This window comes from Chenopodium album, chromosome 11 (assembly GCF_948465745.1).
Source record: "Chenopodium album chromosome 11, dcCheAlbu1.1, whole genome shotgun sequence".
Classification (NCBI taxonomy): Eukaryota; Viridiplantae; Streptophyta; class Magnoliopsida; order Caryophyllales; family Amaranthaceae; genus Chenopodium; species Chenopodium album.
In genome coordinates, this window is record NC_137844.1 from 5,014,179 (window position 1) to 5,028,256 (window position 14,078).

General features: G+C 30.9%; 2 protein-coding genes across 2 annotated transcripts; both read right to left on the bottom strand.

Annotated features, from left to right (window-relative positions):
* Positions 1-300: 300 nt before the first annotated feature.
* Positions 301-4,545, bottom strand: LOC145566112 (transcription factor MYB98-like). Its single transcript, XM_081625646.1, has 3 exons — positions 3,908-4,545; positions 3,386-3,512; positions 301-903 (listed from the first exon to the last, which is right to left on the bottom strand). Exons 1-3 carry the CDS (start codon positions 4,543-4,545, stop codon positions 301-303), a joined length of 1,368 nt encoding a protein of 455 aa, XP_081481772.1.
* A 4,837-nt stretch (positions 4,546-9,382) lies between these two features.
* LOC145568337 (GDSL esterase/lipase At5g62930-like) lies at positions 9,383-13,878 on the bottom strand. The gene is made up of 6 exons (XM_081627767.1): positions 13,601-13,878; positions 13,377-13,454; positions 11,751-11,891; positions 11,267-11,343; positions 9,823-9,987; positions 9,383-9,697 (listed from the first exon to the last, which is right to left on the bottom strand). Exons 1-6 carry the CDS (start codon positions 13,706-13,708, stop codon positions 9,529-9,531), a joined length of 738 nt encoding a protein of 245 aa, XP_081483893.1. The 5' UTR covers positions 13,709-13,878; the 3' UTR covers positions 9,383-9,528.
* Between the last annotated feature and the right edge of the window lie 200 nt (positions 13,879-14,078).

Consider the following 14,078-nt stretch of genomic DNA (forward strand, 5'->3'; position numbering starts at 1 on the left):
AATTAATAGAACCGAAAAAGTATCCTATACCTAATCTTACCTCATAGAGTGCACAACAATAATCTATAGCATATAATCATATATTATATTAATTTTTTTTCAAGACAGCTAAAGTCAAGAACCATATAACAGAAATAACAACGAACAATTCATAAAAGTTTGCCACACAAAACAACACAGTACAAGACTCGAGAGTCAAGACTATCCCTTAATACATGACCATTGTTTGATCCACCAAATTTAGAAAATAATTTTAAAAATAAAAGTTTCCTCCATCTTAATATAACATACTCACTTCTTTTAGAGATTAACATTATTAATCATCTCCACCAAATCAAACTCCATCTTCACCCCATTTTGCATCACATTTGGACCGAAATGACCCTGAGATTCATCCACAATCTCAGCTAAGCCCTGTCCGCCACTGCGGCGGTTGTCGCCAGGTGGTGCATAGTCAAGCAGGGAGTCAATGCTACTCTCCTCAAACATCTGAGCATCAAAGTTGAAGTCAGGAACTTCACTGAAGTCATACTCTGGCTGCACCAGCTCACCCAAGCTCGAAATCGAGGACCCGCCAGTTGGATGCTCATTTGGCGATTCAGTATTAGTTTCCAAGGCAGCAGGAGGAGGATTGGCATAAGAAAGTGGCCTCTTCCTACAACCAGCATTGATTTTCTCAAGAGTTAAGCCTTGGATGTATTCTTGCAACAGATAACTCTGCTTTGGGTTCTTGGACTTGCATTTTCTCTTGGAAAATTGCCTTCTTTTGGTTGCATTCCAATGGTTTTTGATCGAATTTTCAGTCCTTCCTGGTAGCAGCTTTGCAATTTCAGCCCATTTGTTGCCTATCTCTACATGGGCATTGATCAGGATCCTGTCTTCCTCTTCAGTCCAATCGTCTTTCTGTATAAAATTAATAGTCACGCAGGTTATTTAGAATGTCCAGAAAAAGTTGTCACATTTTTTTATAAAAATGTTAGAGCATATATTTCTGTGAATTATTTTATTTAATTACTTTGTTAACCTTAGGCTAAACCCAAATCTCTTTGTATATATTATGAATAATGTTTAAAGAGAAGCATGGAAAACATTTCTCTCAACTAGCTAGCACAAAATATGTAAAACTTTAACTGATAACATATCCTAATTAATATCGAGTCACAGAAAAGTATGTGAATGGTCCAACTATTATAAAAAGGTTGTGTAAAATCATGTCATCATATGCTATAATTTAGATCAATATGATCATTATTACTTCCCAACATAGGATTATATGATTTTGAGGTGAAAACTATCATGTTTCCTTATCTTGCTAAGTATGGTGAATCAATGTTTATGTCTCTTGGAATGGGTTTATTTGCTTGCTTTAAATGTCAACTTAAAAGTTTGTCAACTTTTGCCATTTAAATTATAGAAGTATTCTATATCGTTTGTAAGGGCACATATAAATTTGAATAAAATATGTACTTGCATTTTTGTTATTGCTCTTAAGTAAGATTTGTCTTAGAAAAATAAGCTTTAGAGGAAAAATAAATGGTACGGAGTACTACATGAAAATAAAATGCCTTTAGCTAGCTCAACGAAAATACATGTGGTTGGCAAAACCAGTCAAAAGTCGGCTGTTAGTATTGGAAACTAAAATGCTTTGCTTTTTATAATTCAATAATAATAATAATAATAATAATAACAATAATAATAATAATAAAATCCGTAATAATAATAAAAAACAATAATAGTTCTTAAAAAAATATAGTAATATTAATAATAATAAATATCATATCGACCTTTTATACCAATTTATTATTGTTTAGTTACATTTAACCTTAATATCCATATCATTCAACGGTCCAAATATGTTTTTATTTTAAGGTAACTTTTATAATTATTTTTCATTAAATGTAATTATGTAAAGGATGACTCGGCTCATGAATAATATGCCAGTCTTAGGCTATAATAACAATAATGAGGAAGGATGATTCACATTTTATTTTTAATTTTTTGTAAAAACTTTTGAATTCACATTTTAATCCGTAAGTTGACACTTGGCAGTATTTGAATAATTTTCGGCCTCTAGTTGGATTACATGATAATGTGTGCATTTAAAATTCCATGTGAGATCTTGTAAAATTGGCACAATAATGTATATTTTTCATAATATTTCGTAATTTTTACCTTTTGAAGCCATAAACCGTTAAACTTGTACATTGACAAATGCGATAAAAAAAAACGTGTCAACTAGAAAAGGAAGAAGAATGTATAAAAAATAAAATATTGTTTAATTTATTATTGTGCTGTTACATTTAACCTTATGATCTATATCATTCAACGGTCCCAATTTGTTTTTATTTTAAGGTAACTTTTATTATTATTTTTCATTAAATGTAATTATGTAAAGGATGACTCGGCTCATGAATAATATGCCAGTCTTAGGCTGTAATAACAATAATGAGGAAGGATATTTCACGTTTTTTTTTATTTTTTTTTTAAAAAAACTTTTCAATTTTTACATTTTATTACCAGTTGGTTGACACTTGGCAGTAATTGAATAATTTTCGGACTCTAATTGGATTACATGATGATGTGTGCATTTAAAATTTCATGTGAGATCTTGTAAAAATGTCACAAAAATGTATATTTTCATAATTTTTACTTTTTGAAGCCATAAATTGTTAAACTTGTACATTGACAAATGCGATTAAAAAAGGTGTCAACTTAAAAAAAGAAAAACAAAGTATCAAAAATATATGGTTTAATTTATTATTGTGCTATTACATTTAACCTTAAGATCTATGTCATTCAACAGTCCAAATTTGTTTTTATTTTAAGGTAACTTTTATAATTATTTTTCATTAAATGTAATTATGTAATTAAAGATGACTCGGCTCATAATAAATAATATGAGTCTTAGGCTGTAATAACAATAATGAGTTAGGATAGTTCACGTTTTGTTTTATTTTATTTTATTTTAATTTTTACATTTTATTATCAATAAGTTGACACTTGGCGGTAATTGAATAATTTCCGGCCTCTAATTGGATTACATGATGAATTGTGCATTTAAATTATAAAATGTTTTACTAAAAACCAAAATGCAAGGTTGAAAACATAGCATGCATGGATTTATTGCATGTATATTCAAACTGTTTTCCTCTTCTATGCCTAATGCTCTATATAGTAAAAACTTAATTCCCTAAGTTCCCTAGGATACCATTTTTGACATACACTTGCACTTATTTTATATGGGTTTGTAACGTTTGTTGGACTAAATATAAGGCGACATCATATGCAGGAGGAAACAAATTTAGCATACTTTCAAAAATAAAATTAAAAATGTAATAAATGATTAATTAATTTCTTGTAAAATAAATGGTGAGAAATTATTTACCTTAATATTTGGTTTTAAATGATTATGCCATCTCTCTCTACATTGTTTTCCTACTCTCCCATTGAGCAATTGAGCAATCTGAGACCATTTCCTTACGCCATAGCGGTCCACCAAATCAGTCAAGAGGCTACATTTGCATGCATAAAAAATCATTAAAAATGATAAATAAATAAATAAAATAAAATTAATACCAAAAAAAAATGTATAGAGTTTAAAATTCATATTCAATTCGTAAAATCAAACATGTATACGTGCGAAAAATCCAACAGAAATTTTATAATGAGAATGATAGATGTAAATACATTTAAATCGAGTACGTATATTTTTTTCCGTAAAAATAATCAAACGTAATTTTTTTTTACGATAATCAAAATTAATATATTTTTTTTAAAACAAATTATATATGCTTATAACGATTGAATTAAAAAAAATGCACATTTAGTTCAAAATATATACGTGTATAAAAAAAATTGAAAATAATGACAAGAAAAAAAAACATGAAATATGTTGATTGCTACTAACTTATCCTCAGCCTTAGTCCAATGGCCCTTGACTGGAGTAGACTTCTTTTTGCGCCCCTTTCCTCCTTTTCTCACCACGGTTGTCGTAGAGAGGCGGTCCGGAACCAAGGTGGTTGTGGTCACCGGAGTTGTGCATGAGTCTTCATCCGAAGGCCGGTAATTTGTTGGCCCTAAATAATCATAGTAGCAAAAAGGGTTAAAGCCTTGAGCATTAGGGCTTATCATGTCCATGGGGGTGATAATAGGAGAATGCCCTAAGACACCAATTCCCCCTTCATTTTGATTGAGGTTGTCTATGAGAGGAACCAATGCAACATTATTTGTTGCATGATTCACTAAGGGTTTAGTCTCATAGAAATCAAAATTTGGAACACAATCAAATGGAGAATTATCATAGGGCTCCAAACAATTTGGTTGATGAATGGGATAAAAGGTATTTGGGGTTGAGGATGATCCATGGAGATCAAAGTTGAGATCGAAAAGGGGGTGAAGACCTTGGAGGAAATTGGTACCACCCTTTGATAGCAAAGCACCCTCTAAGGAGAATTGATCATCTCTTGGGTTTGAGTGATTATTTTGAGGCAAGGATAATGAGGGATGAGTAGAAAACTTTTCCCTAAATTTTGCCTCAAAATCCATCAAAGAGGGTGTAAAGGGGTAAGAGGGAGGAAGAGGAGGAGCAAAAAGGAGAAAGTTTGGGTTGGTTTTAAGAGTTGGTTTCTACTATGCTCTTTTTTTTATTTCTCTCCTTTCAGCTTAAGGCAGAAGATATATAGAGGTGTTTATCTGGTGTGTATTAGGATTGAAGAATTGTGACTGTTGATCTCTAATGCATCCAATGGCTTAGCATGCTTATCAAATGTGAACATATTGAGATATCAGAGGATTCTAAATCACATACAGAGCCTATTGTAATGTGTCACGTGGAAAAAAAGTTTATATATTTATATTTTAAATATAAACATTACTTTCTATGCTAATAAATGGGTTAATAATGGTTATTGATGTTATGATCACACTAAGTTTATTTTCCATAGCATTATGGTAATATTGGTCAAACAGAGTCGTTGACGAGATTAATTGCATTATTAAAATGATTAAGGATGAACTTGGTTAATTAAAACCGGCTAATGATAAAATAATATAATCGGTCCATTTTTTTTATATTAAAACATGGACACAATTAGTCTTTTAATATCATAACTACAATGCAAACATAATTTTTGAAAAATACACTTTAATCAAACACAAAAAATATTTTTCGAAAAATTATAAAAGAAAAATAGAAATTATATAAATGTAACTAAAAAATAGATATATAAAAAAAAATGTTATTAATACTATTTTATACCAAAACTAAGAAATACGGAACTTGTTTAATTACTTGAAGAAAAATAAGTTAATCATGAACAACGTAATTATTAAAGTATTATGATAAAAATTTTACGGATATTCAAGTCGGTCTTTGCCTCTTTGGTTACATAGCAACACTAGCTACAATTACAGTGCAATTATATTTAATTTTCTTCACAGACACACACCACCAAAAAAAAAAAAAAAAAAAAAAAAAGACACGAGTACATTGTTTAGTTTAAACTTTAAAGTACTTTTATTGCTCGCAATTCCCAAAATCCGAGAAGCAAAATCATTATTTGAGTTAGTGCCACAAAGATATAAGGATGGAGATGAGATAAATTACGTATGACATTTAAGTTTTTACTCAAAGAAGTCTTCAAAGCAATTTTTATATATATAATTACAATATTACCCTTATTTATGCATTTAGTGGGATTATACAAAGCTCCCTTTTATAGGGTAGGCAAGGGAAAGAATAATATAGATTGAAGAAGTGAGCACACAAAATAAAGATGGAAATACAAATACGTACAGTACAAATAAAATTTAATAAATAGAGGTGATTTAAATACAAACATAAAGTAATGTTTCGAGTTTAATAAATGATTTCTTTTGTCCCATAACAACTTATTTTCTTTTTCTAATGCTTTCTTGTTTCTTTTAAGATTAAAACCTTCTAAAATAGGACGGAAGCTAAATAATTTTAGAGACGGTTCAAAGTAAATGCCACTTACAATTAATATAAGCAAGCAAAATGTTAGGAAAAAAAATAAACTTACATAGTAAAAAATATACAAAGTTTACCTTATAGTTAGCGATATAATCTACTTCATACTAGTTCAAAAAAATATACATAAATATATACTGTATATCAAACAAATGCTAGTAGATAAAATAAAATAAAATTGGTACTCCGTATTACAAAAAAACATTTGATCAAACCCGTCTCAATCAGCACGCTTAATTATACTAGACAGTTAGACCTTTTAAGTTATATACGTAATTAATAAATTAAAATACTTATACATGCTTATGTTTGTTGCATGGACATTTTCCAATTGACTAATATTCTTTCTTTTTATATACTCTAACTTAAAACTTGTAGTTAGTTATTCAGTTAAAGTAAAAAAAGCTATCTTCAGTCTTTCCCATTTTTGGTGTAGGAAAATCCAGCATATATTGTTTCATAAATGTGGATACAACTCAAGCTTATCGGACATTTTATTCCTACTACGAATAAATGTCGAATTTACTAAATTAAGTTGTCAAATTCACGACCACCTTTATCTTAAGTCAGCAAACATGTTAACAGAAATATTTAATGATCTCATTACATATACTTATTGAATCGAATTTAAAAGAAATTAATTATCTCATTACATACTTATTGAATCAAATTGTAAAAGAAATTAATTATCTCATTACATACTTATTGAATCAAATTGTAATGAATGCTTTATTTTTTCTTACGTTACATACTTACAATTCTATGATCTTCAATGCTCTATAAAGTATCAAAAATATGACAAATTATCTTTGAATCACTTTCTTTAAATTGTCTTAAACATTATAGTAACATTATTTGTAACTTGTTAGTCCACAACTTTGAACATATTTATCTTTGTTTTGATTTTTTATTACTTCATATTATTTATTTATTTATATGCTTATTTTTTTTGGTGCAAATAAAGGTATATACTTCCTCCATTGTTTTTTACTTGACCCGCTTTGACTTTTACACTATTCACCAACTCTCCTTTGACTGTCGCTTGTCAATAATATATAAGAAAAAATAGATTCAGGTTAAATCTTTTTTAATTCGTCTCAATAACTACTATCAAAATTTGTAACCTTTATAATTTTTACTTATGAAGAATTAAAGTCATTGATAGTTAAAGTTTTGCATTGACAAGCGTAGGGGTGTAAATGAGTCGAGCCGGGCCGAGTACTACCTTGTTCATGTTCAGATCATTTAACTTAGGCGAGTCCGAGCACGATCCCAAGCTTTCAAGCGAGCTCAAAAATCTATTCAAGCTCAGCTCATTTAATACAATGTATGTTCACCAACGGTTCATGAACAGCTCGTTTATTAAACGAGTTGATAAATGAGTGATTCATGAACGAGCTTAATAATAAACGAGCTTTTATAATAAACGAGCTTCGTACTTTTGACATTTGAAAATCTCAAAAGTAGCATAGTAATTAAATCTTAATCACACCGTATAAACTTAAGAATTAAATTAACAAATGTGAATAAATCAATGATTCATGAACATAAATAAACCAGTAGTTCGTGAAAATAAATAAACGAATTGTTCATGAACATATTTGAACGAGCATATCTATGTTCGTGTCCAAGCTCATTTATTAAACGAGCTTCAAAATTTGTTCAAACTCGGCTCATTTATTAAATAAACGAACATGAACGAGCTTCAACCGAGCTCGTACCCGAGTAGTTTATTGATCGGTTTGGTTCATTTACACCCCTAGATCACAAGCGTGATAAAAGAAATAGGTCAAGTAAAAAACAACATAGGAAGTATATGATTATACCTGATGTATATATAGAAAGTATGCTTTGAACAAAGTTTAGTGATGAATAATGGAAGAGGATTTACGATTTGATTTAGTTGGTCATGGTATTTTTTTGAATATTGCTGAAAATTAATACTTTCTTTGTTTATAAATAATTACAACACTTTGTTTAGCACACTTGTCAATGCACAAATTTGACCTTATATATTAATATATGCAATACTTGTGTATTCGTATGTTAAAATTTTTATTTGTGTAGTATAAATTGAAACTAATGCAACATTATATCACATGGTAGCATCTAGTTCTTTATACTCGTAGTTCAAAACTCGTTTATATGTGATGTAGAAGACTAGAAGTCATTTAAATTGTTTGAACAAGTATTCAAAAATAGAGGGAGTTGACAAATTTTTTTAAGTTGTCAGTTTATCACACAAACACACTGTGTAGCTGGTTTTTTTTTTTTTTTTTTTTTTTTTACCTTCAGTTGGTTGGCAATGAGAAATGAAACTCAAACCTTATAGTTGAATTTTTATTGTACAACTCGTACGATTTTCGATTAATGAACTAAGATTAGTTTATTCAAAATGATTATGTATAAAAAAAATTAATAATATCCAGTCTTTTCTTATTAATTTATAATTTAAATATTAAATTCTTTTTTAAACTTTTAATTAGCTAATAGTAAAAAATTACATTATATTTTTAAGCTATTTTATATAATTCTTTTAATAAAAATAGTATAAAATTGGTATAACAATTTGCGGTTTGACGGTCTAAACAGCAAACCGCATCAAAGTGCGGTTTGCAGTGCGGTTTGGTTTGAAATGTTTTGGAAACCGACCAAACCAACCACACCGCTCTTCAAACCGCAAATCGCACCAAACCGCAAAATTGCGGTTTGGTTTGCAGTTTGGTGCGGTCTAGACATCACTTTGAACAACCCTATTCGACATACATGGAGGATTGCTAAACGATGAACTATGGCAATCTTTAATGATTAACAAATCTCTTAGATTAGATGAGCTCAGATTATACCTTTGATGAACATAGATAATTACTTGAAAGCACATAAGTATAACTCATATTACCTTCAATTCCCTATAACTTGGTTAGATTTGAAGAGGGACGAAGGGAAAAGTATCAATTTTTCATTATATGGATGTTACATCGGGCAAGGGGAAAGAAGAAGAATAAGAGGGATCCTTTCAAAGCAAAAATAGCCTCAGCAACATCAACTATAAATTAGGTGCAATAAACAATACCACTTTTGACTTATCGCCAAAATAGCACCAAGTCTAACCATAAGCGCACCATGATTTCTAATAGCCACAATAGCACCAACTATGTCTATTTATAGGGTTGATGGTGCATCATAAAGGTGATGATGTTTGATTTATTATAGTGACCAAAATCCTCACAATATTGAAATAATATTAAAGTATCTTCATTTCCCCTTCCCTATCAACCAAAGAAATTTCAAATTACACACAAGAAATCCATAACTAATACTCTTACAAGACACTTATCATATTCAGGAAAGTACGAAAAAATACTATCAGATTGAAATGATAACTACATGTGTATTTTTAAACCTCATGATCAGAAGTCATAGTTCTGGATACTAGTCAAAGAATATAATATAACCATGAAACATCCACAAAATCTCCATACACCTTTCCAAGAAAATACAATATTTAAGTTGTTGCAAATGAATGCATATACAGAACATTATGAACACTGTATGGTAAAAGCTTTCTCAGGGTTCTCTGAATCAATTTCTGAATGATGAGGGAAATCATAAGGCATACTTGGAGCAGAAAGACCAGCCTGGTTAAAGACACGAACCACCTCTTTATACACAACTGCATTGCCTTCGGATGTCAAATGCAACCCATCACTGTCAATGAGAGAAATTACGAAGATCAAATATTTACTAGTATATATATTTCAGATATAATTCCTCAAGGAAGAGTAGGAGGTGAAAGCATTGGTCAAAAAACAAATTCTAAATGAAACACAGACCTCAAGTATTTTCTTTGCCAGCCCTCATTTTCTTGCATCTTGGACCATAGATTTATGGAGGGAATACTCAGTTCCTCCGCTAATGTAATACACTGATTTGCATATTTACCTGCTGTTTCATTTGTTCTTTCCGGAATCTTCATTGCCTTTTCACCATACATCGACCTAGCAGGAAAGTACAAGTGCTGCTTTCAGATCCTCATAAATTTACATGGCAGATACATTTGCATGACGTGAGTATAATAAAATTGAAAATAAAATAATAAAATTTGAGCCTAGCTGAGGAACAAAAGAAACAAAGCAATACACAGTCTGAAGATATACAATATGCCATTTCATCCGGCAAGTTAATGATCAACGCACAATACAAGATCAAGCCACTAAAACAAAATATTAGGAAATTTGACGTTATTCCTTCTTCTACTCTTTCTCTCTCACATAACTTGGATTACTTCTAGTAGGTCATCACACAAAATCTCCCGAGATGATAAAATAATAGGAAGCAAAGGAATGGATTTATAATCCAAAAGACACAATATATTCATAAATTTAGCTTCCTCTTCCTACATAGGGCCATAGAGACATAAATTCTACATCACTGATGAGTGATTTAAATACAAGCTTCACAAGCATGAGTTAAAACTCAAAAGTTAAGGCTTGCAGATTCATGAGCTTGAGTTTAACTTAAAAAAAATAAAAAATAAAAATTTAAAAAAAACAGTCAAGCTCTACTCATCTCAAATCTCAATATCACCAAACGCCCCAGGGAGAAACAATTAAATAAGACTTTAAAAACACGGAATAGAGAGGAAGACAAGAGAGCAAAAAGTAGGTAAGTTTTCTATTCCCCTAAGATACAAGGAAAATAAAATACGGCATGTGTATACATTTTATGAAAAAACCAGAATAGCCATGTGTATACAGTTTTATTATATATATATATATATATATATATAACTGCATTTTAAGAATAACCAGAAGCAGAACAGAGAATATTTTTATTGTCTATCAGTAACCATTATTTGGGATAAAAAAAAGACATTCTAAATTCTGGAGGGCTTATCGCCAAAAACTTCCTTGGACAAGCAACCATTTTGAAAAAAATTCAGTGTATGAGTCTATATCACCTAACTCACAGTCACGACAAGTTAAGGAAAAAAACTTGCAAAGTGTGAGATAATTTATACTAAACGACCTTGCAAGATTCAGTTTGGAAACAATCAAAGCAAGATTAGCAGACGAATTTCCTTATGTCCAAGGTGATGGGTCATACGTAAAACGCGGGCTGTCCCTACTGATAACTATTCTAATATGGCCATTCGGCTAAAGTGAAATGGCTGCATCAAAGGTTAATGTATAGTTTCGTAATTTCAAACAAGTCTACACCTAGAAAGGAATGAAATACAAGAATCTCCACAAACATCTAGATGATGAATAGACTTACTGAGCATATTCCATGCGGCCTTCCTCGTCAACAGGAGGAGGAGTTATAAGCACCACTAACATATTAGGTGAGCATTTCTGCAATTTATTGAGACGGATTATAGAAGTAGACATTAATAAATCATACATGCTAGTCAGATCAAACAAAGGGAAAATTAAGAAGCAACTTTATGAGAATGTCCTAAACAGTAATGGACATTTGACCTGTGTTGATAATTTCCCAACATGGAGTTACAAGCACTGATTACTCTTTGTAACCTAAAATGATACCTTCTCAGAGGCAAGGATACATTTCTAGTGACAGATGCCACATATCTTAGTACTCAGGAAGATAGCACTATCTCTTCCACACAAATCACTTAAGACAATCAAATATAAAAAAATTATAATGCAAGGATGAACGCTTTCTAAGCAGACAAAAGAAAATGAAACCAACTGACTTGCAACAAATAAATAAGTTCATCAAATTTAGGAGATAAGATAACCTTCAAGTGCAGAACAATATTTTTAAGGTTCTCCTTGAACTCCTCGATAGGAACATGTTGCCTTTCACCATTCCTCCCAAGCAAAGCCGCATCATTAGCTCCAAAGAAAATGGTGGCAGCGGCAGGAGGATTAGCCAAACCCTGCAGGAATAATGGAGGCAAAAAAATAAAAGATTTTATGGTCATTATGAAGAATTGAAACAAGTTTAAGCTCAATCACAAAGTGTAATCACACCTTCAACCAAAGAGTTGGTTGATTAGGAAGCATTATGTACTTAGGACTTAGGAGCCACTTATTTTCCCTCATTTTGAGTACCAAACACACACCCCCCCCCCCCCCCCCCCCCTCTTTCCCTTCCCTCTCAAAATCAGCTTAAGATGAACTAACACCCACCTTTCACACACATTTTTGCTTACTCATATTGTTCTATGCTTCTATCTCATCTTAATTCTCATAAATCCATGGTAAATGCTTTACATCCCAACATGAATTTGAACACTGCAGGACTTCATTTTGGGTCAAAAACATGCAAACATTACGTAAAAACTCAATGGTACTATGGTAGTCTCACATCTCAACAGAGAGTCAGAGAGCCCAAAACTTATAGACTCATAAGTTGTGTGCTTCAAAAATAGCATAATAACTTAGCATTATTACATACTCTAATACTCTATACAATTCACATTCTGGTATTTCCAAATGCTCACAAACAAGCTCCTACTTTAAGGAACTGCTACTTTCCAAAACCACAAGTAAGATCAAATCACTTTTCCTGATCAATTCTAATCTAGATTTCTCATGTAACCATTTTAAATTATTCTCTAATCTAAAATACCTATTGACACTTAAAACACTTTCAATTATACCAAAACCCAAAAAAAGGATAAAGGGTTCATCGAAAATAACTCGGTAATGTTCAATCCTATCATCCATATCAATTATCATAACAAAACTCTTTAGGGGTCGTTTGGTTGGATCATTTGAAATAAATTGGAATAGAGTTAGAATCCATTCCATCTATTTTTTTGTTTAATTGAGTTTTTCAGAAATGGAATCTTATACCCAAGGGATTTTAACTCCACCCCATACCTATGAAATCCCATGCCCACCTCCCCCCTAAAATTCACAATCCATTCTATTAATGAAGAATACGATCCATTCCAACATTAAAAGAAAAAACTTTAGGCTAGTATGAGTTTTAGAATCCATACCTTTCTACTATGAGATTCCATCCCAATCCATTCCATATATATTGAACCAAACACCCCCTATTTTCTACAAAAAAAGTCCTAGAGTTCAATTCTTTCACTACATTTACCCTACTCCATAACATGAAAAACATAAAATTTAATTTGGGCACATTCAATTGTGTGCAAGTTTTAGACATACCCATCATTTTATTTTTTATACAGAAATTTAACTTTTCCATCATCAATCCTCCACCTTCACCAACTTCCACCATCATTACAATTTACAATTACTCTTCTGTATCAAATTTTCCATTTTTTTGGTTTTATTAGGATATTCAAACAAAAACGATCACCATAAAAGATAAAATTAAATATAAAATTTAAAAAATCAAAAAATTAATAGAAACCCAAACTAAATCTGGGTTATGAACATACCAGTGGAAAAATGTGATGCAAGAGAAACAATGCCCATCTGGTGTTGTACCCGCCATAGCCTCGATTCAGTATATCAGCCTACAAAGATAATTAATTAAATTAAAATGAGGAAATCTGAAATGTAGAAGAAAATATAGAGAAAAATAACTCAATTAAAAATCAGGGAATTGTGCAAGAAACAAGGAATGATATTGGGGGAGAAAATAAATTTAAAAAAAAAAAACCTTGCGAGAAAAATTGTCAGCAAGAGCAGAACCCCAGCCATTAGGAGCGAAGGATTGTTGTGTGATGGAATCCCCAAAGAGTATGATCTGCGGCCTTATTCCCGTCATTTTCACTTCACTTTAATGGAACTTCAACACTATTTAATGGAACTTCAACACTATTTAATGGAACTTGGATCTGTACCTACAATCTTCTACGTGTGTAATGTAATGTAAATGTCAATGCGTTGATTATGGGATTAGGTGTAATTGGTTTGAGCGTTTTTTTTTTTTTTTTTTTTTTTTTTTTTTTTTTTTTTTTTTTTTTTTTTTTTTTGAAAAATGTTATGAGTAGGCAAGAATATGAAGTATAAATCAGGATTCCCTAAAAGTAAATGTTTAGGCTTTATTCTTATCAGATTATTTTCAATTCAGCTCCTAATTTCCTTCTTTAATAAAATATTCAGTTCAGTTTAGCTCAATTCAGTCAATGAGAATA